Source organism: Silurus aristotelis, assembly GCF_946808225.1.
Source record: "Silurus aristotelis genome assembly, chromosome: 11".
Lineage (NCBI taxonomy): Eukaryota > Metazoa > Chordata > Actinopteri > Siluriformes > Siluridae > Silurus > Silurus aristotelis.
Genome location: NC_139584.1, coordinates 6,035,921 through 6,063,006, shown reverse-complemented (window position 1 = coordinate 6,063,006; position 27,086 = coordinate 6,035,921). Strand labels below are relative to the sequence as shown.

The 27,086-nt window shown below is 40.4% G+C and overlaps 1 protein-coding gene and 1 long non-coding RNA gene across 3 annotated transcripts in view; both read left to right on the top strand.

The window, feature by feature from the left end:
• Window positions 1-27,086, top strand: part of LOC310733826 — a 103,741-nt gene that overhangs the window by 1,997 nt on the left and 74,658 nt on the right. The gene's annotated exons all lie outside the window — the stretch shown is intronic.
• Window positions 137-26,707, top strand: trim33 (tripartite motif containing 33). 2 transcript variants are annotated; one of them, XM_083555213.1, is made up of 20 exons: window positions 137-969; window positions 8,396-8,514; window positions 8,613-8,760; window positions 11,945-12,077; window positions 13,223-13,339; window positions 13,518-13,632; window positions 14,344-14,490; window positions 15,828-15,945; window positions 16,041-16,348; window positions 17,521-17,697; window positions 17,844-18,053; window positions 18,158-18,293; window positions 18,464-18,527; window positions 18,645-18,795; window positions 19,643-20,046; window positions 21,332-21,455; window positions 21,601-21,675; window positions 22,794-22,946; window positions 25,681-25,731; window positions 25,895-26,707. In XM_083555213.1, the coding sequence occupies exons 1-20, from the start codon at window positions 288-290 to the stop codon at window positions 26,114-26,116; spliced, it is 3,654 nt and encodes a 1,217-aa protein (XP_083411339.1). In that variant the 5' UTR covers window positions 137-287; the 3' UTR covers window positions 26,117-26,707. The 2 variants fall into 2 exon arrangements, with proteins under 2 accessions (XP_083411339.1, XP_083411340.1); XM_083555214.1 differs by lacking the exon at window positions 25,681-25,731.

Here is a 27,086-nt window from a genome sequence, read left to right as displayed (position 1 = left end):
GTAAAATAAACTACTATTATTATTATTATTAGAAATTTTAAAGGAAAACATATTATTTAAAATTTTAAAGGAAAACATTAACATTTTATAATTATGAATATATTTTCGATAGTTATAGTTTTGTTAGAGGAAAAGAATAAAAGGATGAAGTTTTTAAAGGATTTTTCTCCGAATGAATCATTGACTCGTACGTTGGCGGACTGCAGCTTTAGCGTGATGACGTCAGACTAGGCGAATTTTCTCGGCGCACGAGGACGTCACGTCAGGCGGTTCAAAGAGGAGCAAAGATGGCGGACAACAAAGGCCAAGAGGATACAGAGAGCCCAGCTAGCATGGAGCTAGAGCCTCCGGCGACCGTTAACGGGGACGATGACGGCGAACATGTCGACAAGGCTAACGACACAGACTCCGTCGTCAAGGACAAGGACGACGGACAGTCCCGCGAAACCGCTCCCGAGACGCCGACACCCAACGCCGAGACCAGCGAGCCCGCCGCCGATGCCGATGGAGGAGGAGGAGGAGGAGGAGGAGAAGGTGGTGGCGGCGGTGGTGGTGAAGGAGGAGGTGGAGGTGAGGCAGAAGGAGGAGGGGAAGCGAGCACCAGCCGCAGTAGCGCTAACGTTAGCCCGGACGGAAACTCGAACACAGAAAGCACGGAACCATCTCTGTCCGCGGTAGACGCCACGTCCACCGCCACTCCCGCCGCAGTGGCGTGCACGTCTTCCCCCGCTCCCGGGACTGAAACGGCGCCTGGCGCTGCCCCTGCATCTGCATCTGCCTCGGCTCCGTCCGCGGTGCCCATAAACCTGCTGGATACGTGCGCCGTGTGTAAACAAAGCCTCCAGAACCGGGACTGCGAGCCCAAACTCCTGCCATGTCTGCACTCGTTCTGCCTAAAGTGTATCCCTCAGCCGGAGAGACAGATCAGCGTGGGAGTCGCCGGTCCTCACGGCCAGGACACGCACATCGGTGAGTGGGGAGAACGAGAGATGGGGGAGAGGGGAAAAAATCTAACCTAACCGGTAGTTTACAGATATTAGGGGGAAAATATGTTGATATGATCTCCCTGAGCAAGCCAATAATCATCACATGGTTTATAAAATAATTACACAACTCCTAACACAAACTTCTCGGACAAGATGGTCATAAATAACTACAGAGATCAGGGACAATGGATAGAAGGTTACAACCATGGCCTGTTAGACATCAACTCAAGGTTTTTCACCATGTCAGGTTTGCATCATAATTATTATTCCACTATAATAACCCACTCCAGTATCTCTGGACATCCAGGACAGCCAGGCAGGCTCTTCTGATTGGTCGTTATAACATCTGGACTGTTCTCAAATACACATCTGATTGGTCAGAAGGTGTCTGTAATAATGCACTTGTTCTCTAGTCTATAGTAACAGCTCATTCTAATGATGGAGACATTATCCAAGTGGGATCACTTCTGTGAGGAGACATTTCTTTAACAGGGTGTGCGAGAAATCCAACCCTTCAAGACCTGCTGGAAATGAATTTACTCCATGGTGGATCATTGTGGGTTATTTTCCTTTAATAACTTCATCTCCAACTATTCTCTCCTTGACCGGTTGGTTATGTCGTGCACAAGCACTCGGATTCAGGCCTTTGGTTTGTTGTTTGTGTGTACACACCGAGTTGTTTGATTAGAATGGCGACTTGTTTAGTTTGACACATTCACAGCCTATTGCTGATATGTTAATAACCAGGACGTCGTTTTTTTTTTAAATAATGCTTGTTTACCGGCGCCTGAAGCTCACCAAATGTTCAACGGACGTTCAACAAGGTTTCATTAGCAGGTACAATGACAGTCCCGGGCGTATTTTATTGCAGCACACGTATCTGTTTCAGTCCCGTTTGTATTAAATGACTAGTACCGTATGTCGTGTTTGGATCCATTGAACTGAGAAGATGTGCATGGTCAGTCATGAGATCCGCTGTTCCTTAAGCAATGATGAGCAGCTGCCTCGTAAGTGTGTGTGTATTTTCCTTTCAGGATTTACCTGATTGCTGATTATTTCCACTGATCAAGATCGTTTTTTGTAAATCCTGCATTGTGCCGTCATCACCAAGCACAGTGTGTCAGTTCTCGTGAACTGATGCATGTGACTAGCTAGCTGTTGATTAATATGGACTAGTTGATTGGCAGCGCAGTGGTGCAGAGGGTACCGTCAATGCCTCAAAGCTTCAGGATGAGCCTGGCTCGGCTAAGTGAGTTTTCTTGTTGTCCCTGGGATTGAGTGCATCTCATCCGAGTTCTTCGGGTTCCTCCCCCTCTCCTGTAACAAGCAGGTGGTTGGCTGGTCTATAGGGCCCATGGTTGCAGGTATGCACCATTTTGTAACGAGCTGGACTTCTGCTGGTGAGTCAAAGTGAGTTTTTTTTTCCCTTTCACCTATCGTGACCCCAGGGCAGGAGAAAGCTAAATAACGAATGCAGGAGCATGCACAGAAGTTTTGGGTTGAAACTGAAATGAAAATTCGGTTTTGGTGACTATCCTAAGCAGCTTGAAAATTCAAAGCAGTGATGTAAAAGCTACATGTTATGTTAGAAATTAAAAAAAATGCCGACCTGGCATTTTTCAAATGTATTACAAAAAAATACCTTTGATTAATTTGCTTATCTTTTCATCCATCTGTGAGGCAAGTCAGTATTTATAATACATTATAACGATGAATAAAGAAATCACAAATCTCTTCGTCCTGAGGTTTCCATCGTTGGAAAACGTATATATTTTTGGTGCATAGATTCCCATAATAATGCAGTGGATGCACAGTGATGGTGTGTATTAAAAGTGAAGGATTCCACTCCAGATTCACAGCCTCCAGAGCTGAATAGTCCAAGGTTGTGTGTGTGTGTGTGTGTGTGTGTGTGTGTGTGTGTGTGTGTGTGTGTGTGTGTGTGTGTGTGTTTTCCCCCCACCCAGACAGAGAGGCAGCAACCTGATGTAAGAATGTGAATTATTCAGATATACAAAACAACTGAGAGAATTATTTTTATTAATTTTTTTTGAAGACAGAAAAGATTGCATTTTGTTTTTTGCGCACGCTTTTAAGGACCGTGTAAGGATTTTCCAGGCTGTAATTTACATTGGTTTTTCGAAACCTTCAGAATGCAGAGAATATCAGTTTTCCCGGTTCATAAAGACACGGTTCCATTTGTTTTTGTCTACATGTTTACGTGCTTCAAAACACTTTTCATGTACATCTGCTGTTTGTTCACACATGCAATTAAACACCTTCTGGGTGCACTGCTTAATCCTGAGTTCAGGTTACCGTCATTTCCTGTTCCGTCTCAGAAACATTGACCACTCTAAAGTTATTGCCTTGCGTCTGTGAGATTTATTCCCATCTCGAACCCAGGGTTCCTGGGGTAGGCTTTGGATCCACATTTCCTCTGTCCAGAAGAAAGTTTACCAAAATAAATAAACGAATGAACGTTGTTTCCTTCCATTTTTCCGGAGAGCTTACGTAAATCCTTATTAGCCTGGGCACTTAATCCTCTTTAGTATTTTACCTCAGAAGCAAATATTATTCCTGAACATCAAACTCAAATAAATTTGCACATTTATTTACATTTAAATTTTGTGACATTTGGCAGGAGCGACTTGGTTATCTCAGTTATACAACTGAGAGATTGAGGGTTAAGGGCCTTGCTCAAGGACCCAACAATGGCATGTTTGTGGTGCTGGGATTTGAGCCCATGACCTTATCCGAAGTCTGACAGCTTATCAATCTTATCCATTAAGCTACCACAATATAGATATTTTTTCTATACTATACATCCTTTGTAGCATGTACAGTACAGACCAAAAGTTTGGACACACCTTGTGTGTCCAAACTTTTGGTCTGTACTGTGTGTATATATATATATTATATACATAGTACAGACCAAAAGTTTGGACACACCTGCTCATTCAAAGAGTTTCTTTATTTTTATGACTATGAAAATTGTAGATTTACACTGAAGGCATCAAAACTATGAATGAACACATGTGGAATTATATACATAACAAAAAAGTGAACTAAAAATGTCATATTGTAGGTTGTTCAAAGTAGGCATCAAGAGAATGCCAAGAGTGTGCAAAGCAGTAATCTAAGCAAAAGGTGGCTACTTTGAAGAACCTACAATATGACATATTTTCAGTTGTTTCACACTTTTTTGTTATGTATATAATTCCACGTGTTAATTCATAGTTTTGATGCCTTCAGTATGACTCTACAATTTTCATAGTCATAAAAATTAAGAACTCTTTGAATGAGAAGGTGTGTCCAAACTTTTGGTCTGTACTGTATTATATAATGTATACTATAAACTACGGTGTGTTCAGTAGATATTATTTAGTGCATCAGGTGGAAAAGAGTAACTGCGCATGGTGGGTAATTTCGGGCTTCACCGGGTCACACAATGATTTGTGGAAGAAATAAATCAGCTTTCAGAAGGTCAACCATACTTAAAGCATCATGGGTAAGAAATGTGCTTTTATTCATAGAATATGTGAAGTGTAATACAACGCCAACATTATTACTAGCCTTTATAATAAGCAATAACGTCTAGTGGTTTGTTGTGTTTGTGGGAGTATGTGCATCCAGATCACTTGAACATGTTGGCTTTTATTTAATTAATTATATGGAGGAGTATTAAATCTCCTGGAAGGATCCACTGCGTGTACACGTGCTACATTGCATTGGCGAGTCTTAAGTGTTAAACCTGTTGGTTGGATTTGTGTTTTTGTTTGTTTTTTGTTGTTTTTGAGTTTTGATTGGTCAGAAGGCGTTTCATTTCTATAACGGAACATCTGATGATAGTTCTGGCTTCAAGGCAGATCATAACACGTGCTCATTGGAAGTATGTTGTCCTTTCTAGAGTAACGTGTGGACTCATTTCAACTCAGACTGATAATGGATCTAAAACATGCTCCCTCTTTCGTTTATGGTTTGTAGAATTAGTATTACAGTAGTATAGTTGATCAAATGACGGTTTCTGTAAGATGTTTATTTAAAATACAGTGAAGGAGTCTTCAGTGTCATTGCTTTGTGACAGTTTTCCACCACAGGGAAGTCCTCAGAAACCAGTTTTCTGGTCGTTCGGGAGGTTTTTATGTCTTGTGTAGCTTCATGAAAAAGAAGACAAGAGTCAAGGCTCATAAATGCTACAAAATAAAGTGATAAGGGAATAAAATTGTTTAATGGAGATGTTTTTACATTCATCCAAATTTAAGCAATGAAAAAGTATAGCATAGTGCTCTTTCTTGGATAAAAAAACATTGTGCATCAACAAACTGCTGTTGTATAAGAGGAATAAAGCACTTCAGGATGTGCTGCTCTATAATAGTTTTTTTCTTTTAGAAATGCTTTGCCTCAGCTCACGTCTCATCACCTCATCTTTTTATTATTTCCCAATAACAGCCTCATGTTTGCTTTGCATCCTTACACAAGGTTATATACCAGTCAGGTTCACACCCTTAATGACACTTTCTGTTCCTTTCCTTAGCTGCTGCTCTTGAAAGGTAACGTGGCTGTTCATAGTGAATATTCAGGCCAAAAATTTGCTCAGAATTTGTATTTATTTATTTATTTTTGTTATTCACTCTGTCACATGGTTTATTTAGGGTTCTGTATGGTTTGTTTTTTTGTTTATGCATTGACTCGATTTCATTCATAACATTCGCTTTGTGTTAAATCACGTGACACCGCGTCATAGAAACACGACAGCATTAGGTCAAAGGTGACTTCACGGTCGGGGTGAAAGAGGTGAAACATGAATGTGGTTCACGGGTCGTCTTAGCTTTTTTTTTTTTGCTTTATAAATCTAATTTGAGAAATGGTCCCTATAAGAGAAAGTCCTGAACTTGACTCGGGGATTTTCTTTTAGCAAGTCAAAAATAACCGCTTTTGTGTGTTCATATGATCACATTCCAGCTGTGTTGTAAATGTTCGTTCCTATTTTGAAACTTTTTTCCCTTTTTTTATAAAACAGAGGTCCCTCTTTTATGCTTTTCATATGATCATGTGCTCAATTAAATTTTTTTTGTGCACAAAGTTGAAATGTGAGATATTGGGCCTCTTGGATGTCACTTGAAAGACCTGAGTGTTAACAAATGTTTCCCTCTTAACGGTCTACAAACTTTCAGTGTAAAATGTTTTCGACGTTATAAAGTTGCCAGATATTTTGCAGCTATTTTAAGTCCGTAAATGATGATTTAGTCAATGTTTGGTGATTCTTTTCAGGTCATCCTTTACTTATCAATATATTAGGTTTCATTTATTTGTTCTCTCTAAATAGGGCTTTAGATAAATTTTGTCATTAAAAAAAAAAAATTGTTTAAATCCTGGCCTCAACTTTCATAAACAGGAGATTTTTTTATTTTTATTTTTTATTCCTTTTTCTTTAATTCCTTTTTTTTTTGATCACATGCCTTGTGTTCTAATTCACTCAAATCTCTTTATTGGAAAGACTTCATTGTTCCTTTCTTGACTGATTTTTGTGTTGTGATTTTATTTTATTTGTTGTTTTATTTAAATGGACTATGCTCTAATCTTATAAAGAAGCTACTGGGGTTTTGTATATTATGATGTGCATGTAATTTGTGTTGGTTTTCTCAGCATAAGTTTGTTTAATAAGTCGAACCCGTTGTGGTTAAGAGGGTTGGATGTTGATGTTTTATAGGCATCTCTGTAATAATAGGGCTGTTGTGTTACAGTTCTCGTTCTCATCGCGTGTCTTGGCTCTGAAATTGGAGCTTGCCTGCATTTGCATTAAAAAAAAAAAAAAAAAGTATTTGCCTTTATTTAGTTTAGCGTGGACGTCTGTAACATTTTAAACCAGTCTCTATGTCGAGACTTCCTTTTACTACGTGTGGACTACGTGTGGACTACGTGTGGTGTAGGGGCTCCTATGTAATTTGGCGGTATTTACATTTGTAAAATGTCGCGTGTTAAATTAATTTCTACGCCTTTCATGCACTTTGTTTTTGTATTTTGAAGCATAGTACAAAGTAGTAGCTGTTTGGACATTTGTTAAAAAAAAAGAAAAAGGGATCGAAACGAATATTGTCTGCACTCGACATGGAGATGCTTTAAATGTTCACATTTGAAATCCAGCTGCGACCAGAGGCCTTCGTTTACCAGTCCTGCAGGAGTTGTGAATGCTTTGGCGCTTCTAAAACAGGACTTGTTATTTGTCTAAACCCTAATCTCGAAGAGTCACTCCGGGTGTGGCGATTATCTGTCCTCTCAGCGCTCTTTCTGTCTGCAGTGTCTTATAAAGCAGATGTGAGCATTAATGAAGGCCCTGAAAATATATAAATCCTATGCAGTGGTCACAGTCCATCACTTCTTTACACTGGCTGTGTTCACTTCAGCTGCACTTCAGCTGCCAATCAGCACGCATCTTTTCCCCAGCCAGGGATTAGAGGGAACTGGCTGATTGCAGAAAGCGCCGGCTCGAGCAGACTCAAACCAGTTCGTACCGGTTCTGGCTGCAGCCGGCTAGATGGGGGGAAGTGAATTGATGGCATGTCAGAGCGGCTATTAGGAGGGGGGGTGGAGTGATGAATGGGAATGAGGGGGAAGGGAAAAGGCCAGATCACACTCATTATCTGATTTAAAATTTGGATTAGAGTAAAATTCAATTAGTTTCAGGGATAGATTAATGTAATGCCCCATGTGCTCATTCGCAGCACACACAACAAATGTGTTCCAGGCAAACTGTTGCAAATGTCTCCTAAACCCTGCGGAAATTTTAATATAAACAAAAATAAAACAAAATCCGAAAATAAATAAATGTGAACGCTTATGTGCACCTTTTGCGCTTCAGGCACAGTTCATTTCCCTAGTTAAATTTGTTTAAAGCATTTACATAAAAATGTGCGTGATTTGTTTGCTTGATTGTTGTTGTAATCCTTTAGACTTTACTCCCTGGTTTCCGTATGTGGGTGTGTGCGGTGAAGTATTGGCTTCATAATGCAGGATTTATCCGTTAGGTTAAGCTAATATTCTGGTGTGAATAATTCTGGGGTGTGTTTTGTTTGTTTTTTGTCTCTTTCTTTCTCCCCAAAGGCTTATCCTTGACTTTCCGTCATGCCTCCGTATGTGTCTAGAGACACATTCTAGAAATCCTTTGTTAATATTAATACGTTTAGGCAAATATTACTCGAGGGTTGAAATACAATTTCGGAAGGGGGACGTTCTCAGTTCCCATATATTTCACTGTTTTTGATTGAATTGTGCTGAGCACAGACGTCAGTCCGATTAAGTGAAATCACAGCAACACGGTTATGCCGTGTCTGTGACTCGGGTTCAACAATGTGCTCGTGACCCTGTGACACTTTGCATCTCTTACACTTCCTTGTTTCTTCTGCTCTCGCCAGTGAATGTCATGCGGTGTACGGTGTGCTACCAGGACTACAAACAGATCGACATGGTGGACAATTACTTTGTGAAGGACACGACAGAGGCCTCTAGCACTTCCACAGAAAAGTCGACGCAGGTGAGAGAAATCGCACTGCAGACACTCGCCGACGAGGCGCTTCGACACGCACGCGTTTGCTATTTTAAATGTTCGTTTACACGCCGGTAACCCTGCAGGTATGCACCAGCTGTGAAGACGACGCCAGCGCCATCGGTTTCTGCGTAGAGTGCGGCGAATGGCTATGCAAGACATGCATCGAAGCACACCAGAGGGTGAAATTCACCAAGGATCATACGATACGTAAAAAAGAGGAAGTCTCTCAAGGTACGATGTTGCTTTTTTTTTTTTTGTTGTTGTTGTTGATGAGGTGCTTTAAATCTGCACACCGATAAATAAATACACTATATACAATGTTTGTGACCAGACCATTAGATTGTGTGCTTTTTCATGGAAGACGTTCTGCTGGATTTTGGAAGGTTCTTGTGGAGGTTTGTGCTCATTCAGCCACAAAGGTGTTAGTAAAGTCAGGTGATGACGTACGTAGCGGAAAGAGGCCACCTACATGTGGTGTTCATTAGGGGTGAGGTCATGAGCTCTCTAGCAGGAGATCTTCCACTCCAACCCACACAAACCATATCTTCATGGAAGTGGCTTTGTGCACAGGAGCATTGTCATGCTGGAGTGCATTTGGGTCTCCTATTTCAATTAAAGGAAAATGTAATTCTACCGCATTCAAAGTCACCCTATAAAACTGTCTCCCGTTTTTTAGTTACGAACCACATTTGGCTGGAAAAGTCCAGTGTCCCAGCACTTTTGTCTGTATAATATATGTTGAGTTCAAGTTTTTTTTTTTTTTTTTTTTTTTTTTTTTTGCATGTTTTTGAAAAATCAAAAACTCCAACGAGGCAGAAACCTTGAGAGGAACCAAACTCCAAAGGGAACCCATTCTAATCTGGGTGGTACAGAATGCACATTCATTACAGTTCCATCATTGTTAAGGTGTGCAGTGATGAGCTGCAGTCCCCTGTGGAAAAACAGAAGAGAAGAAACGATGGCCCCTTATGCAGTGCTTTAGGAGAATCAGGAACCATATTTTGTTCACACTTTTAAGCCAAAATGCTAGAAGTAAATTCCATTATGATGTGTGTTGAATGTTTCGAAATTCAATTTGTGTCTTGTTGCTTGAACTAATGTGTAGGAACTTGTGTGTGGGCAAGTCATGAATTCATGAAAGAAAAAAAAAAAAAAAAAAAAATCCAGTGTGCTGCCCAGTTCTGTGTTCTGTTGCTGGGAAGTTGAGTTGACTGAGCTAAAAAAAAAAAATAATAATAATAACCCAGTGAGCTAATAACGTGCTTCACTGCAATCTGTGAAAAACAAGCGAGTCCTGAGAGGCTGACTAAATCTAGAGAAAAGGCTCTCTTGATATCGTATCCGGTGATGAAAAATTATTTCGAACCCGTGCTGAAATGTCTTCGGCCGCCATTTTAGCTACACGTGTATCGTCTTGTCACACGTAAAGATTCTTACTGGAGTCACCTTTCGTTTTTCCATGTGGAAGTGCATGACAGTGAGGTAATTGTGTTATACAAGTGTTTTATTCATGCTGAACAACACCGTATTCTGCTCAGCTTAGTCACCGTTTCCCCTCTTTATTCTGGAGATTTTAGTTAATATACCTGATAAAATAGTTTCTACTAACAGTAAGCCAATGTCCTGTGTGTGTGTGCGCGTGCGGCAAGTGGAGGAATTCAGGACATTAAGCCAGTTGTAGTGTGTTGTGTTGCAATAATTATTTTGAATGGAAAGTTCTAAAGGCGAATACACTCAGTGGAAAAAAAAAAAAAAGTGTTGTCAACAACCAACTAAACCTGCTGCTGCTGTGAAGCAAAACACTAATAACCCAAATTCTTCATTTAATTAATTTTTTTTTATTTAGTGCTTTCAACAATGTACATAGTCTCAAAGCAGCTTTACAGAGATAAAGTAGTAATAAAATAATGTACACGTTTGTCCCTAATGAGTGAGCCAGTGGTAACTGTGACATAAAAAAAAAACCTCCCTGAGATGGCATGAGGAGGAACCTTGAGAAGAACCTTAAGAGGAATCTTGAGAGGAATCCGTCCTCATCTTGTTTGCAAGGAATGTCCATTTGTTACAGTTCATCATTATGGTGTGCAGTGATGATCTGCTGTCCCCTGTGAAAAACTGAAGAATAAAAACCCCTTGGCCCTTTTTGCAGTGATTTTAGGAGAATCAGAAACAGGATCGGACCCATGTTCCGCCCACTTGTTTAAGCCAAAATAACAGAAATACCTTCCATACTGAAGGTATATATTTTTTTTATTATTTACTAATTTTTATTTGGTTGGTTTTTGTCTGTTCATTGCCTACAGAAAAATATATGCACTAGTACTTAGTCGAGACGCTCATAGATTTAAATCATTTGCTAGTTTTGGCCTTGTTCCAGCAAGAGAACGAGAGATGGTAATGCAGTTGCTATGGCGACAGGCAGAGTTTCAAGCGAGTCTTTCGGCTGCACCGTTTTTGTTACTGCAAAACGAAAACTCGAACAGATCTGGAGAGGAGCTGTTAAACCATATGGATCTCAGGATTTTCTACGTGACCTGTGTGTACAAAGGCATTATCGCAGCCTAGATCAGACAGAGATTTGTTTTACCTGGATTTAGGTCATTAGCGCTGCACGGCGTTACGTCCCCCCCAGCTCTGTGCAGCCGATAATTAGCTAGTGCACAATTTAGTAATAATAATAAAAGCCAGTGGGGGGGCTGGGTTCAGACTTGTTTTTTTTTTGCACCTCTTTTGAGTCTTAGAATGCTGTAACCGTTTTACACACACACACACAAACGCGTATACGGGTGAAATTATTAATGAGCTGAGCGGTTATTATTGAGACATCTCACTTAAACATCGCTCTTTCCAGCAATATTTCAGTCATGATTAAATTTTTTTAATTTAATCCCCATGGAAGTGTTGGGCTACGGCGAGACGCATCGCTGTCATGTACCCGTTTCATATCAATAAGCACACTGACGTGAGGGTCTGTCCGATTTAATATCTTGCTTTCAATAGCATAAGCACAGGCACCTGATGCAAGGTAGATGTGTTTCAGACTACATCGTCTAATGCTTATTATCATGTTGGTTTGTTTTCTGGGCAAGAAATAAGAAGGCTGCAGAGCCGAAGGGGGGGGTCAGGGGGGTGTAATTGGACCGAGTGAAAGCAAAGAAAAAAAATTTCCAGAGCCCGAGATCCTTTACACGGCTTCTCTAATGCTCTCGTTGCTAAATGGGGAAAGAAGCGGAATGAAATGGAATGTAAAAAGTGGAATTTTCAATAAGCTAGTAAGTTGTCCGCAAACTTTTGACAACGTAGTGTAATTTATGAGGGTTAAATTCAATTCATTAAATGGTACCTGCGTGAATTGCCGTGTTCAAATCTCACGACTGGGAATTTGTTTATCCAGTTGTGCGTTACGTTGTTGCAGAGTCAGTAAGTGCATCTGGTCAGCGGACGGTCTTCTGTCCGATTCACAAACAGGAGGCGCTCAAGCTCTTCTGTGAGACCTGCGACAAGCTGACCTGCAGAGACTGCCAGCTGCTGGAGCACAAGGAGCACAGGTCAGTCCTCCATGCACATTATATCTGTTAATACTATCTTACCGACACAGATGGGCTGAAACAGTTACCTGCTGTTACGCTACGAACGAGTTCTCGTTTCTCTCCGGTTATTTACTTTAAGGCTTCAACCAGGAGGAAGAGACTCTGATTCATATATATATATATATATATATATATATATATATAACATTAATAATCAAAGAAGCTGCGTTTTGACCTTTTGTTACCTTCTCATTATTTGGGCTTCAGAGTAATGAATCAGTATGGAGTGATTTGATTTTGCATCCTGCCATAAAAAACACTTGTATTATACAAGGAATACAGCATGATGGTACATATTGGCCTTGAAAAATTTGCAATGGTGTGAGTTTTTTATATTTATTCTTTTTTTATAGTATAGCGTCTTATACTTTTTATCTGATTACGGTTACATGTTACATGGTAAAAAAAAAAAAAAAAGAATTTCTGTATAATAAATGCATAAATTAAATATACAAACATTGAAAACGTGCACATGAACGTAGTAAAGCCGCAGTAAATCACGTTTGAAAACAGATAAGTTACAGTTGTAGTAGACAAATGCTATTAAAAAGAGAGAGGACCGCTGAAACACAGCAAACTAACAGGCTTTATATTATAAATAAAGAAATACTTAAAACGTAATCGTTTAATGCTGCTGTTATTTGCCGCTTTTAGATTTGGTGTTTTTTTCGCCCAGGTTTAATCGAACCGTGATGCTCGCGAGTCAAGACAGAACAGCTCCAGTGCGACTTTCCTAAAGTTGCAAACGCTTTACACAATAGCACTTCATTAATCTACACCATTTTCACATGATGGGGATAATAGTTTTTACTCACCGTGCTGATGTTTCAGCTTCACCTGTCACACCAGTGTGTTTCATTTTCCTGCTGCCGACTGACCCTGAACTCCCCATTTTTAAGCGTCTCTGTATCCGTAGCTAAGCCGTACCTTGAGCAGCCCATCTAATCGATAATCGCTGACAACGAATTTCATTATCGATTATTATCAATTTTATCGATTAGATGTTGTAAGCTACTACTCTACTCTACTCTTCCTTTCCTAAATGGCCTTTCAGGAGATTTCTTTCATTCTTTCTTTTCCGATTATCTTGTCCTGTGTGCCAGGTATCAGTTCTTGGAGGAGGCCTTTGAAAATCAGAAAGGAATTATCGAGACGTTTATGGCCAAACTGCACGAGAAGAGGAATTTTGTACAGTTTTCTACAGCTCAGGTGCAAAATAGGTAAGACTCGAAGCTTCTGTCACAGTGCTGCCTAAATGCATTTAAATCAAGCGCGTTACCATGATGATTTTCCGTTCAAACTCGTGCACGAGCTGATTTTACTTAGGAAAAGCTTTTTCTCATTATTAGGAAAAAATTTAATTAATAGATGTTTTCTTTTTTTCTCTCCTTGTTCCAGATTAAAAGAGGCGTCTGAGACGCACAAGAAGGTTGAGCATGAGATTAAGATTGCAGTCTTCACGCTTATCAACGAAATCAACAAGAAAGGCAAATCTCTTCTTCAGCAGCTGGAGGTATGGGGGGAGGGTTTTTTGTTTTTTTTGTTTTTTTTTTGGTTGTGTTTCTGTTCACTAACATGGCATTTCTGCATAAAGTCCTTCAAGCCCTTACTATAGAAGCACTCATCTCAATAGGAGCTCAATGTAAAATTGAGAATTGCTGCCCACCTGTTGTAGAATACACGATTAAATTGGCACCTTCATGTGATAGAAGAGTATCTGTGAGAGTAAAAGGGAAAGTTTATAGGACTGTGGTGAGAGCTGCGATGTTGTATGGTTTAGAGACAGTGGCATTTGAGTAAAAGACAGGAGGTGGAGCTGGAGGTAGCAGAGCTGAAGATGTTGAGGTTTTTATTGGAAGGGACGACGATGGACAGGATTAAAAATGAGTTTATTAGAGGGACAGCGCATGTAGGACGTTTTGGAGACAAGGTGAGGGAGGCGAGATTGAGATGGTTTGGACATGTGCAGAGGAGGGACACGGGATATATCAGTAGGAGAATGCTGAGGATGGAGCTGCCAGGAAGGAGGAAAGACATGCACGTATTTGGTTTGAAAAAGGCCGATGTAGAGGACGGGGGTATGGAGACGGATGATCCGCTGTGGCGACCCCTAATGGGAGCAGCAGAAAAATTATGTCTAAATTTAGAACTTTTCCGTGGTATCGATGAGATTCTCGCACACGTTCGGGAAATGAAAAATAAAACGTGTGTTTTTCTGTTGCAGAGTGTGACGAAAGAGCGCACCGTGAAGTTACTAAACCAGCAGCGGGACATCGGCTCACTGGCGCAGCAGATCCTACACGTTCTACGCTTCACACACTGGGCCATCAGCAACGGCAGCAGCACCGCACTGCTCTATAGCAAGAGACTGGTGAGTCGCTCTAAACTAAACTGCACATGTGAAGGAGCTTTAGTGTAAATGAAAAAATTTAATCACGTGTCTCGGTTCTTCTTTCATTCAAAGTCATTCAAATGTTGTCAGTAGTTGCCTCTTATCTTGCAAATGAACGCTAGAAAAGTGAACAACGAGCTTTCGGTAACCACAGAGATGATCCTCTAATGCGAGTGTAAATGTGACACCAGAGGTGAGAAACTTGTTCTAGAGCTGGGGATGAGTGAACCATGTGGTGTTCTCTGGTTTTAAGGTGTAAAGTGTTTGTAAGGCTCTGTTCACACCTGCCATTCACATGCTGCCTCAGTGATCGGATCCCAAATAACTGCTCTTCATAGCTCGTCGTCTCGTCTGTCGTTCATGTCCAAATTTGTATTAACAAAACACGCAGCTGGAATTTTGAAACGTTTCTTTTGAAGCCGCACGTGGTCAGGACATTTCTGTGCGAAAATAAATACATGTGCAGAACAGCAGACACGATGTATGAAGTCCAATACAAATGGTCACTGTAATAACACGTTTGTAATATGGGGCATGAATGGCTATGATTCTCACATGTCCACTTGTGATCTGATCACACAGGACACATGTAACACGAGGTGTGAATGGGGGAAAGTGGCACTATTTAATTTTTTTTCTTATTCCTTTTCATTTGGTCCTCTCTTCTAGCTCAGGGTTTCTGTGAGGTAAAATAAATAAATAAAAATTGAAATTTTACACCTTAAAAAGTCTTAAATTCTGTGTTCTGGGACAGGTCTTAATTGTTTGATGTCCATGTAAACGCTACCTTTAATGCACATTGAAATGCTCCCGCAGCACTTCAGATGTTGTTTGTTTGTTTGTTCGTTTCTGTGGTGGTTGTTCTTGCTTTCGCTGGTCCAAATATAATTCGATGTATTACGACTGCAAAAGACCAAAATGCCACAGCCAATCAGCTTTCTGTTACTGCCGCAAAAATCTCTCTTGGATTGTTCCACAGATGTAAACGGATTGTAATGTTTAGCTGTGGCGAGCTTTAAATAATGTTTAAATAATCGCTTACGTTCTGCGTTTAGTATTCATAGCGATGTCCACTAGGTGGCAGGTCTGAGGTAATACATCCACGTTACCATTCCAACCAATTTTTCCCACTTGTAAAGCGTGTCTGACTTGAATCAGTGTTTAAGACCTTATTTACAAGCTCCACTGCCCCCAGTGTTAATTTCTGTCTATTACACTTATGCTGTTGTGATGATGCATTTTAAATTGTACACTTGCTTCAAATCGTAATCAATTAAAAATGCTTTCTGACATTTTTCCTTGTCACTCCTTTTTAGATTACATACCAGCTGCGCTTCATGCTTAAGGCTCGAGTTGACCCGGTGCCTCATGCCAACGGAGCTGTGCGCTTCTTCTGTGACCCCACCTTCTGGGCCAAGAACGTCGTAAACCTTGGTAAACCGCTTAAATTTAGTAAAAATATACATGGCAACCCAAAAATAAGGCGCTTCATAAACTTACTAACTTATATTTTGTTCTCTTTTGCTTAGGAAACCTGGTGATTGAGAAGGTGCCAACACCCACCCCCCACCCCCCGAACATGATGGTGGGGCAGCAGATATCGCCGGGCCATAACACAGCAGGAAAACACCCCGGGCAGATCAACCTGGCACAGCTGCGACTGCAGCACATGCAGCAGGCTGCTTTTGCACAAAAACAGCAACATCAGCAACATCAGCAACATCAGCAGCAACAGCAGCAGCAGCAGCAGCAGCAGCTGCAGCAACAAATGCGCATTGCATCGCAAATGTCCCAGCATCCACGGCAGGGAGGACCACCTCAGATGATGCAGCAGCAGGTAAACTGTGTGTGTGTGTGTGTGTGTGTGTGTGTGTGTGTGTGTGTGTGTGTGTGTGTGTGTGTGTCAAGAGTCAACCCCCGATAATTCGCGGTTCAGAACATTCGCGGCTCGAAAAATTTGCGGGTTCTCATTTGAAACCTAACTAACAGCAAGTAGCGGATTTTGCGGGAATCCGAAACCAGACCGAATGTTCAGGAACGTTAGGAATAACATTTTAAACTATGCATTTGGTCAGACGCTGTACACTATTACGTTTATAAAGTGAGTGTCTAGTTAAATTCCCTTAGATACCATAGGGGCTGCGGGGGGTGCGTCAAAAATTCTCCGATTTTCAGAACTCGTGGGGGTCTTAGAATGAAAGACAACTGTATTGCATGTATGTTTGGAGTCTCAATACTTTTGCTTCATTATTAATTCACACCGTTATTTTACGGATTAAAAAAGGATGTGACAACGAGGCAGTGCTTCAGTGATCTCTGCTGTTTTGTTTACTTGTAGTGGAAATATTTGCGTTGAATATTAATATTTTGATGTTTTTTTTTTTTTTGTTTTTTTTTTGTAAGAACAAACTAATAATTCTAGGGTTAATATTTTCAAATAATAGAAAGCTAGTAATGAAAATTGGTAATAAATAAATAAAATCAAATTTTTTGTTGAGAGAGAAAGAATCAGAATTTTTCAGCTTTATGTAAAAAAGTAATTGCCCCTAAAACCAATAACTGATTGTGACTGCAACAACTGCAGTCAAGCATGTGTGATAACTGGCAATGAGTCTATTACTTCACTGTGGAATTTGAGCCCAGTCTTCTTTGCAGAATTGGTTTTATTAAGCCACATTAGAGGGTTTTCATGCTAGGTCACGCCACAGCATTTTCATAGCGCTGTACAAAAATCAAAGAAAAGCTTAAAAAAATTATTCATGTTTGCAATACTTTTAACAAACATTTTAAAATAGGATGCTTAAAAATATATGAAATATATTATTGCTATAAATACTATATAAAGTTAGTATTATGTGTAGTCGTTACTTTGTACTTGTATATTTAATGTCAAATTTTTGTTATTCTTTTTTTCTTCCTTTATTTTATTATTTTAATATTTATTCTAATTATTATTTTCAACCCCTGTTATATTCATTATCACTAATTAGCATGGTCTCACTGTTTCAGCCTCCAAGACTCATCAGTATGCAGTCGCTGCAGCGGGAGGGGGTTAACGGCGGGCCCCACATGTACCCTCCTCCCCATCACCTGCGCATGGCCAGCTCACAGAATCGCATGCCTGTAGTCCAGCCCCGCCTCAACGGCCAGCCGTATCCCATGATGCAGACGCAGCTCCAGAGACAGGTTAGCATGGCACATTTTAATTTATTAGCACAGAGTTATCAATTTACATTATTATCAGGAGTTGTGTTTAACCCTCGATCAACAGCCTCCCTTAAAAATATAAAAAAAATCAACAAAAACCCAAATCGTCTTCCCTTCTCCTGCAGCATTCCAACCCCGGCCATGCCGGCCCCTTCCCTGTGGCATCCCTGCACAACATCAGTGCTGCCAACCCCACCAGCCCCACCAGCGCCAGTATGGCCAGTGCTCATGGCCACCGGGGGCCCACCAGTCCTGTAGTGGGCCCCATTGAGCTCATTCCTTCAGTAACCAACCCTGAGAACCTGCCCTGCCTTCCTGATATACCCCCCATTCAGGTACACACACACACACTGCTCTTGAACTGTACATATGTGCTGATATGTACAAGCTGGAATCACTGAAATGTTTTTGTTTGTTCATTTATTACATTTTTGGTCAGTTGGAAGATGCAGGTTCCACCATGTTGGACAATCTCTTAAGTCGCTACATCTCTGCTAACACACAACCCCCAACTTTGGCATCCAACAACCTCAATTCCTCACCAGGTCCCTCCACACACTCTCCTGGGTCATCAGGTACGTCAGTCTTAACGAACATCTGAAATTTTGTGGAATAAATAAACGCATTGACCGAAAGAAGAAACCGATTAAATAAATCAAATCGACATTTTGAGCCAAATATTGGTTAAGTGTATTTGAACAAATTCATCTGCAAAATATATCCAAATAAATCCAATGATTTCCAGGGTTATCCAGCTCACTCACTCCTGCTCGGCCTTCCAGCTCCTCCAGCACAGGAAGTCGCGGCAGGTAAGTGGTGCAATACGCAGGAGGGCGCAGGAGTCTGAACATGTGCATTCTTCATGTTTTAATAGTCAGAATACTTTGTTGCTCGATTGTGCACGGGTATGTTTGTGTGTGTTACAGTCGAGGGTCAGCAGGCAGTTCAGGGCCTGGGAACACAGCTCCGGAACAGGTGAAGGTCAAACAGGAACCTGGCGCGGAGGAGGAGTGCGGATTCTCCGGGGCCAACGTCAAATCCGAACGGGGCAAAGATGGCCGACGGAGCGCCTGCATGGTATTTTGCCTTCACCTCTGAGTTCAGACAGACGTTAAGTCTGATTAATGATAAGTCATAAATAAAAAGAATTCAGGGTCATCCCGGTTCCAGAAAAATGCAGTAAATCCGTTAAAAAACATTTTTGTATCCGAAACCCTGAGACGTTAAAAACGACGTTTTAAAATGTATCCACTTTGGAGAGCAATTTAAAAAAAGCTAAATTTATTTAATTTTTTTTTCGTTGACTGAAAACGCCGCCTCGGCATTGACGGACGTCAAAAACGGAGCGGAAAATTAAATTTTCAAATGAAAACATATTGTGGTCAAGGCTTAAAGTGTTTTAGTAAATTGTCTTTAGTTCCGTTTTGTAGTTTATTGGCGAAATGCATAAACTTTTGTTTGCTGTAGGATTGAATGTTTACGGTTTAAAAACTAAATTTATAAATTATTAATATTGCACTGGTTTAGAATTGCTGTTTAAAAAAAAATTGCTGTGCATTGAACTTTTGTTCGGTGTTCATTTGCATGAGCTACAGTAGCTACAGCCTTCCGGCAATTATTCAGTAATATTATAGCAAACATCAGAGATTGTGGCGTGACACACGTTATAGTTGGAATTTAAAATAGTTTCTTTCGGACGTTAAATATGGTCTTAAATATCTTTATTGAAGTCTGCAGATTTGAGCCTGGAAAAGCATGGAATTTTGAAGTGGAAAAATGTGTAGGAACCCTGATGCCGATGTCATTATGCAAATAAGAATTAAGAAATAAATAACAGATTAACAAATTAAGCATTTAGTTACTATAGGGACTATGATGTTCTTGCTTTACAGTCCGTCACCTTATTTCTTGTCCCTCTGTCCAGATGAGCAGTCCCGAAGCCAGCTTGACTCCTCCTCTCCCCGTACTGGGTTCCGTGTCCACCGGGTCGGTTCAGGACATTTTACGGACTTTGGGAGAGAACATTAAAATGGAGCCTCGGAGCGAGACTCAACCGCCGTCTTGCAGCAGCACGCAAAAGCCGAGCTCCAAAACCGGCACCCATTTTACCAACGGTACACAGACCACCCTGCTTTCCTCTCGCTCTCAGAGGAGCAGCATGAGCGGCTCTCAGACCAACAGCCAGTCGAACACGGAAGGAAAAGAGGACGACCCGAACGAGGACTGGTGTGCGGTGTGTCAGAATGGGGGAGAACTCCTGTGCTGCGACCGCTGCCCTAAAGTCTTCCACATCACCTGTCATATTCCCACACTCCGCTCCTCCCCCAGGTGAGTACCGTCTTTATATACCGGTGCAGCTTTTCTAGGATTAATGTGCTCTGGGTTTGAACTGTCACCTTTACCCCTGATCCATATAGAAATAAATCATTATGTATAATGTATTGGGAAACTATATGATTAAAAACAACAAATAATTCTGTACGTCACTAGCAATCAGGTTCAGTGGTGTTTCATGAGGACTTTTATTAAAGGCCACACTAATATGTTTTTGTTCGGAAATGCATTCTTGTTCTCACTGATCTGGCCTTCAGTCCACACAGCTGTTTTTCCTCAACTAAAACGTAGCCTTTTGAAACTGCCCTCCAAAGCGGATTGATTTAAAAAGGTAATTTTCGCGTTCGCAGTGTGAACAGTGAAAAGGGAGGCTTTCGAAAAACGACGACTCTATTTGTTTTTAATTGTGGAAATGTTTTTTTTTTTTTATTACTGTATTTTCCGGACTTTAAGCCGCTTCTTTTTTTTCCACGTTTTGAACCCCACAGCTTAAACAAGGAAGCAGCTAATTTATAGATTTTTCCAGGGTTTTTCCCGGTTTCACGAGCTTCATGCCAAAAAACAAAACCCCATAACATTAGATCAATGAAATTGCCGAACGGGTTCAAGTAAACCAATGAAACTCTTTATATTAAATCAGATGCGCTCCCGCTGAATCGGGCCGCACCACATCATAAATATGGATGATGTTCCTCTGACGTTTGACCTGCCGCTCACTCGGACTGTCAGGAAATGCGAATCATTCGTCACACTGAAAACAACCGAGCATGAAAACACACACTTCACCTGTGTTCTGAGCTGCACAGCATCGGGAGAAAAGATTCACCGATGGTGATTTTTAAAACGCACGATGATGCCAAAAGAAAAACTCCCGTTAAAGCCTGTGTAAAGTTAATTTGTTTCAGTGTAAACACCTGTGGCTTATTTATGTTCAAAATAAAAATTCAGTGGGTGCTTATATTTGGGTGCGCTTAATAGTCCACAAATTACAGTATTTATTTATTTATTTTGTTTGACGAAAACACTGTTTCCAAATATATCTGGGTTAGCGTAGACGTAGCTTAAGCCACATCCATCTATTGAGGCGTATGTTCTTTTGATGGAATGATTTATTTTGTCCTGATTATGCGCCTCATAAAAAAAAAAAAATAATAAAATAAAATAAAATAAAATTGTGCAGCTTCATGATTTGCATGATTTGTTTCAGATGTTGAGCTCGCTTTCTCTTTTTTTTTTCCCCTTTTTTTTTTTATATTATTTTATTGATTTTATATTACAGTGGAGACTGGATGTGCACATTTTGCAGAAATCTGACCAACCCTGAGATCGAGTATAATTGCGATGATGATCCTCCTAGTAAGAAAGACAAGAGTGAGCAGGGTCTGAGCCCTGACGACCAGAGGGTGAGAACCGGGACTTGAAAAAGAAAAAGATTGTTAATGGAAATGTACAGTTGTTGTGCATTATATTTGTGGGTTTTTTAGTGGTGTATAAATCCTCAATTCCCTTTTTAATCTTCCGTAATTCTTTCTTTTTCCCGTTTTTCAGAGATGTGAGCGTCTTCTGCTTTATTTATTCTGTCATGAGCTGAGCGTAGAGTTTCAGGAACCCGTTCCTTCTACGGTAAGATACATGGAATGTCATGCCCCTATTTACAGTAATCCCCCGTTTTTATAAACGAAAAAAACGCAATAAACGGAGCCACTATTTTAGGTTGACTGTACTGTACTGTATAAACATTTTGCTTCATTTTATAATTCATAATTAGATTTTTATTAATACATTAAATTTTTTCAACGTAAAAAGTTTTTTGGTCTATCGTGCTATCCGAGAGAGACCGGGAAAATCAGCCAAACTAATTAGTTATGTGGCAAACGCAATTCATTTGCACGAGATTCGTGGGTGAAGACCCTACCTCGTCCTGAAACACTTAAACTAACACTTTCCAAGTTTGCTTTGTTAAAACAAAAAAACTCTCAACAGAGTTGTAGGCTGATTTATTTTGAGTTAATGATCTAGCATACCAGTGTAGATTTAATCATTGCTAGAGACTCCAAGCACTTTTTGTATGTCGCTCTGGACAATGGCGTCTGCTAAATGCTGCAAATGTACATTTAAAGCCGGATTATCACCGAGTCTGACAGAGGACCAGTGTCCATGTAATGGACACATTTGAAAGGGTTTTTTTATTACAGCACTGTACATTTCTTGAATCTGAATGCCAGGACCTGCGGATCAGTTTTCTATAACGCCAGCAACAGTTCTGGTTGTGATTCTAGTCGCAGGTTTAAATTAATGCCCCCAGGTGTCTATCGATCTCCTCTGGTTTATATTAATGCATATATTATAGTCGCGTTAACATTAATAACAGGAACAGGTTTTTGCAGACCTTTCACAACATTACATTTTTCATTAAACAGTTAAATTGTATTATATGGCGGGTTTTTTTAATAAATCCAACCACTGGCTTTAATTTCCTCTTAGAACCGCAGTAAAAAAAAAAAAAAAAAAGCATTGGCGTGTGCTGCTACAAGAAAATATTATACTTAAAAGCCAAACAGCACACCTCATCGTGTTTAATTACTTCTTTTTAAAGCCAACTTGGCAACACAAAAACGAACCCGGTTTTGAGTTCTCATCCCAAAAGCTTTCCCAGGCGCCAGTCGGACATGTGCTCGGTTATTTTACATTTTCAGTCGAGTTCTGTACAGCCCCGATTCATGCCATGGCCTCTTTACCAGGTGCCCAACTACTATAAGATCATAAAGCACCCCATGCACCTGAACCTGGTGAAGAGAAAACTGCAGCTGAAGCACCCACAGCACTACCAGAGCCCTAAAGAGTTTGTCTACGACGTCCGTCTGGTGTTTAGCAACTGTGCCAAGTACAACGAGGTGAGTGGGAGCATGTCCACGCCAGCTAAGGGTCTGGGACTCATTGCATGCAAGAATCAGGATGGTGGTGTTTTTGTTTTTAGTTTTGTTTTGTTTTGTTGTTTTTTTAATTAAATTTTTTCCCTTTAAGTGGTTTTGGATAGATACGTAACCAAGCAAATAGATGTAAATGTTTTGGTGTCAGAATCAGCACAGAAGGCAGTGTGTTTTGCATGCGTTTGGTGCACCGTGTAAACTCGATCTTTTGTAACACACCCATACTAACAAACGAATGGACCCGATATGGCTATGAACATTTTGGCGTGTTTTTGAATGCACTGGCTGTTCAGCAATTCAAACACTTTCTTCGCTCTTCCTCACCAGTATTACTTTGTGTTTAAAAAAAACCTAATGCACGTGTGTTTTTAGTCAAATCCAGATGTTGCCCGATGTTGAGTTCGGTGGTATAGCGCTTTCTCACCGTAACTTCACAAAAGCCTTGGCCAGATGAGTTTCTGTTTATTCAAATGCCATGATTTTTGCATAAATATGTAAAACGGTCCCACTTAATATATTATCTGAAAAACCGAAGGTGGCCGGTTTTACACTGACAATCACGAATAAGCAAATAAATTTAAAATGCAAATTGTATTCCCTTTTGGACAGATCCGTCATTAACCCTCAAAGATTTTAAATATAAATTGCCCCCCCCCCCCCTTTTTTCCTTTTTTCTCTCTTTTTTTCTCAAGCCGATTACATTAGGAATAAAAGATGACTGGGTGTGGTGTTAGAGAAAAACAATCAACAGAGCGGTGTTGCAGCATGACGTGATTATATTTCACAGCAGTTCTGCCTCACACTTTATTGTTGATTGTTTTCCTATTACACCATGTCCCATAGTGTTCTGTTCCTTCTGTGCTACAGCTCTGGGATATTTTGGAGTTCGGAGTTCTCCACCACCACCATTAAAACACCAACTGGAAGAGTTTAGTTCCAGCGGTGTGCAGTATCGTGCCTTCAAAGTTGTCTTTGTTGTTTTCCCCCCACTTTATTTGTCCACACGTCTGGAGATCCTCAGTCATACTGGATTTGCAAATCTAATCTAATCGCCGAAAGGTTATTTGTAATATGCAAAATCCTTTGTGGTGCTAGTCGCCCATTTCTTTGCCTTTACCTCACTTCACATTGGTGATATTATTGCCGTTTGCCGTTATTCATGCCTGGTATTAACATTACTGGCGGTTTACGAACAGGTCAGGCGTATATGATCATTTAAAATGTATAGGCAAATGCATTCCCAATGTGTTACCAATAACCAGGAGTAAAGTATTCACTTAAAAATAAATAAAAGTGTAGGAACAGTGTAGGAAATTGAAAGTATCTTGGAATACAAATAAAACCTGCTTAAATACACACAGAGAACGCAGTTCACACGATCGCATTCTTTTTTTCGGTGGTACCGGGAATCTGCCTTCGTGAAGTGATTTCGCTCGAGTTATCCGCCACATTATAGCGCTTAGAAAGAGCTCTTCAGCCTTCACATGACGGTCCTGCTCATTGCTCACGATAGAGGCAGCGGAAATCGGGCATTTTAGCCGACTTGGAGCTTTATTTGCGGGTGAAATCACACCTCAGGTGCTGCTTAGAAGGGTGTTTTTTTTTTTTATGTTAATTTTTCCTGAAACAAATTTACATATGTATTTATTTAAATGGTTTATTTGCATGATTTTATGAGGTTGAACCTATAGTTTATTTTTTTTTTTTCTGAGCAGGTGAGGGTTAAAGGCTTATCCGTGGCATCTTGAAAAATAAACAGGTTACATATTTAACCAAAACACTGTAACCAAAGTAACCCCCCCCCCCCCCCCCCCAGATAAAATGACCTCCAATTGATTCATACAATCCAGACTCAGTTGTTATCTCTGAAAGCAGATCGTGATTAGATCGCCCGAGGACGATGTTAATACCAGGTTTTTAAAGAGCGCCCAAGTTTGCAGCTCATTTGTTCATACAATCAGCTCTTTGAGGAGCTTTGATCGTTGAGAGCAATTTATCTACGTTTATTAGGCACCTTAAAGGTCACCACATTAAATGCCATCATGGCAAAAACAGCTCTTAATGTAATCAGTCTTTAATTAAAAGCGAATAGTGAAGAGATTATTGAAGTCCTCCAGAATTCCAAAGAGTTCGGTCCCCAGTGAAGTGACTCCCGTCTCATTTCCTCCATATTCACCGTGTGCCAGCTCTTCATCTGCGATTGCCAATTGTGACCCTCTTTTTTTCTTCATAAATTTGAACACAAACATCGATTTGTTTAGTTAAAAACCCCATGATGTTTTGTCGATACATTTTCCCTGCAAAAATCCTGCCACTAGAAGTCGTTGCATTAGGAATGATGTGTGTGTGTGACAGGAAAGTGTCCGTGACTTGACGGTATTTTTTTTTTTCTTTTCTTGCAATGCTGGAATCGATGTCAAAGAAGCACTATATATACACTCATCTGATTCGAGAATTTTTTATTTTTTGCTATTTGATAAATTTCTAAAAAGTCCTAAAGGAATTTGGAAACTGTTTCCAAATTGTTTGTGTGTTCAGATTGAATATTGTGCTCCTTAGACATTTTGTGCTCCTTAAATACAGTTGAGGTTGTCGCCTCTCTGTATGTATGGTATAAAACATTTCTTCCCCCTTTCTGTTTTTTTTTTATTTTTTTTTATTTTCCTATTTTATTGCACTGTCATCAACCCCTTTTTAGATGTCTCGAATAATCCAGGTATATGATGAGGAGAAACAGAGTAATGTACAGGTAAGCCGTTCCGTAACACACACCGATGGAGGGTTGGGGCAGGTGTGTTGGCGTCCGAGCCACTTAACCCTCTGCTCTAATTCTTTCCTCTTTTGCTCTCCTTCGTCTCTCACTCTTCTCTTCTCCACCCTCCCTCTGTCTCTTTTTCTCTTCCTGTTCACAGGCTGACTCGGAGGTCGCCGAGGCAGGGAGGACCGTGAGTCTGTACTTCGAGGAAAAGTTGGCTATGATCTTTCTCGACCAGAGTTTCCCAGTAGAACCGGAGAAGAGATCCCGGGAGGAGGACGCCGCCGAGGAAGCGCCAGAGGACGAATCGGACGACGAATTGGTGCAGCCCAAGCGGAAAAGGTTAAAACCCGAAGAAAAGCCTGTGCACATAAAGTGATCCTGCGGGGGGACGTAGGAGCTGCAAAATCCAGTGTTTTATTTTTTTGTTTTGGTCTTCCTCACAATCTCTCTCATTCTGCTCTGACTGACTCGTTCTAGACTTAACGATATCCAGAGCACACGTTCCTGATCACAACGAAGGTTTATTGTAAATAAGTATGAACTATAAAACGATGCTTAAAAGGTTCTTAGTTTTTTTGGGAGATGTCATCAGATGAGTGGGATTTTTGTCTCTAGTCTTTGTCTCATCCGAAGGTGCTGACAAGGACCAAAAAAAAAAAAAAAAAACCAACAACTTGTATTTAAAACTGGGTTTGGACTTAAGTAAACAAATGATTTTCTTTCTTTCTTTTTTTTTTTTAATATTATCACATTTGTAAATCTGTTGTGATTTATGCTTTATAAAAGGACCGAAACTCCCATCCACCCATCTTGCTGTACGATAAACATTTTATGGCTCGTCTGCTCCTTGTACAAGTGCATTTGTTACGTTGCGGTTTTGTGCTCTTGTAAATAATCTGTCTCGGTTCGAGAGGTTCATAAATGGTCGTTTTTTTTTCCCTTCCCCAATAAAAGAGTCACCACTCTATTTCCTCGAATCTCAGACTCCCCTTTCAGGTGTATATCTAATGCCGGCATGACGGAACAATACGATGAAATCTCAATAGCAGATGGAGTGTAATGTTTTATTTGAAAACAATGTCCTGTTTTATTGTATTTAAGGTACAGGTTGTAATTTGCAAGAAGAAAAAAAGGGGAATTTTCAGTTGTATAACGGCTGTGAACTGAATGCAGGAACTGCGGTATTGAAATCTTGCTAGTTTTATTAAGATAATTTTTGGGCTCAGACTCTCTTAACTCCACCCCCACATATCATTCGTTCAGATATCCAGTCAACCAATCAAGAAAATGTCTGACATGTTCATCAGCCATTTTTTCCAGTTCTCAGTTTAAGTGAAGATTCCTCC

Coding starts and splice junctions, on each gene's coding strand:
- trim33 (XM_083555213.1), top strand. CDS start 288: ATGGCGGACAACAAAGGCCAAGAGGATACAGAGAGCCCAGCTAGCATG. Junction 8,515..8,612: donor CCACAGAAAAGTCGACGCAG/GTGAGAGAAATC, acceptor GTAACCCTGCAG/GTATGCACCAGCTGTGAAGA. Junction 18,528..18,644: donor AGCACAGGAAGTCGCGGCAG/GTAAGTGGTGCA, acceptor TGTGTGTTACAG/TCGAGGGTCAGCAGGCAGTT.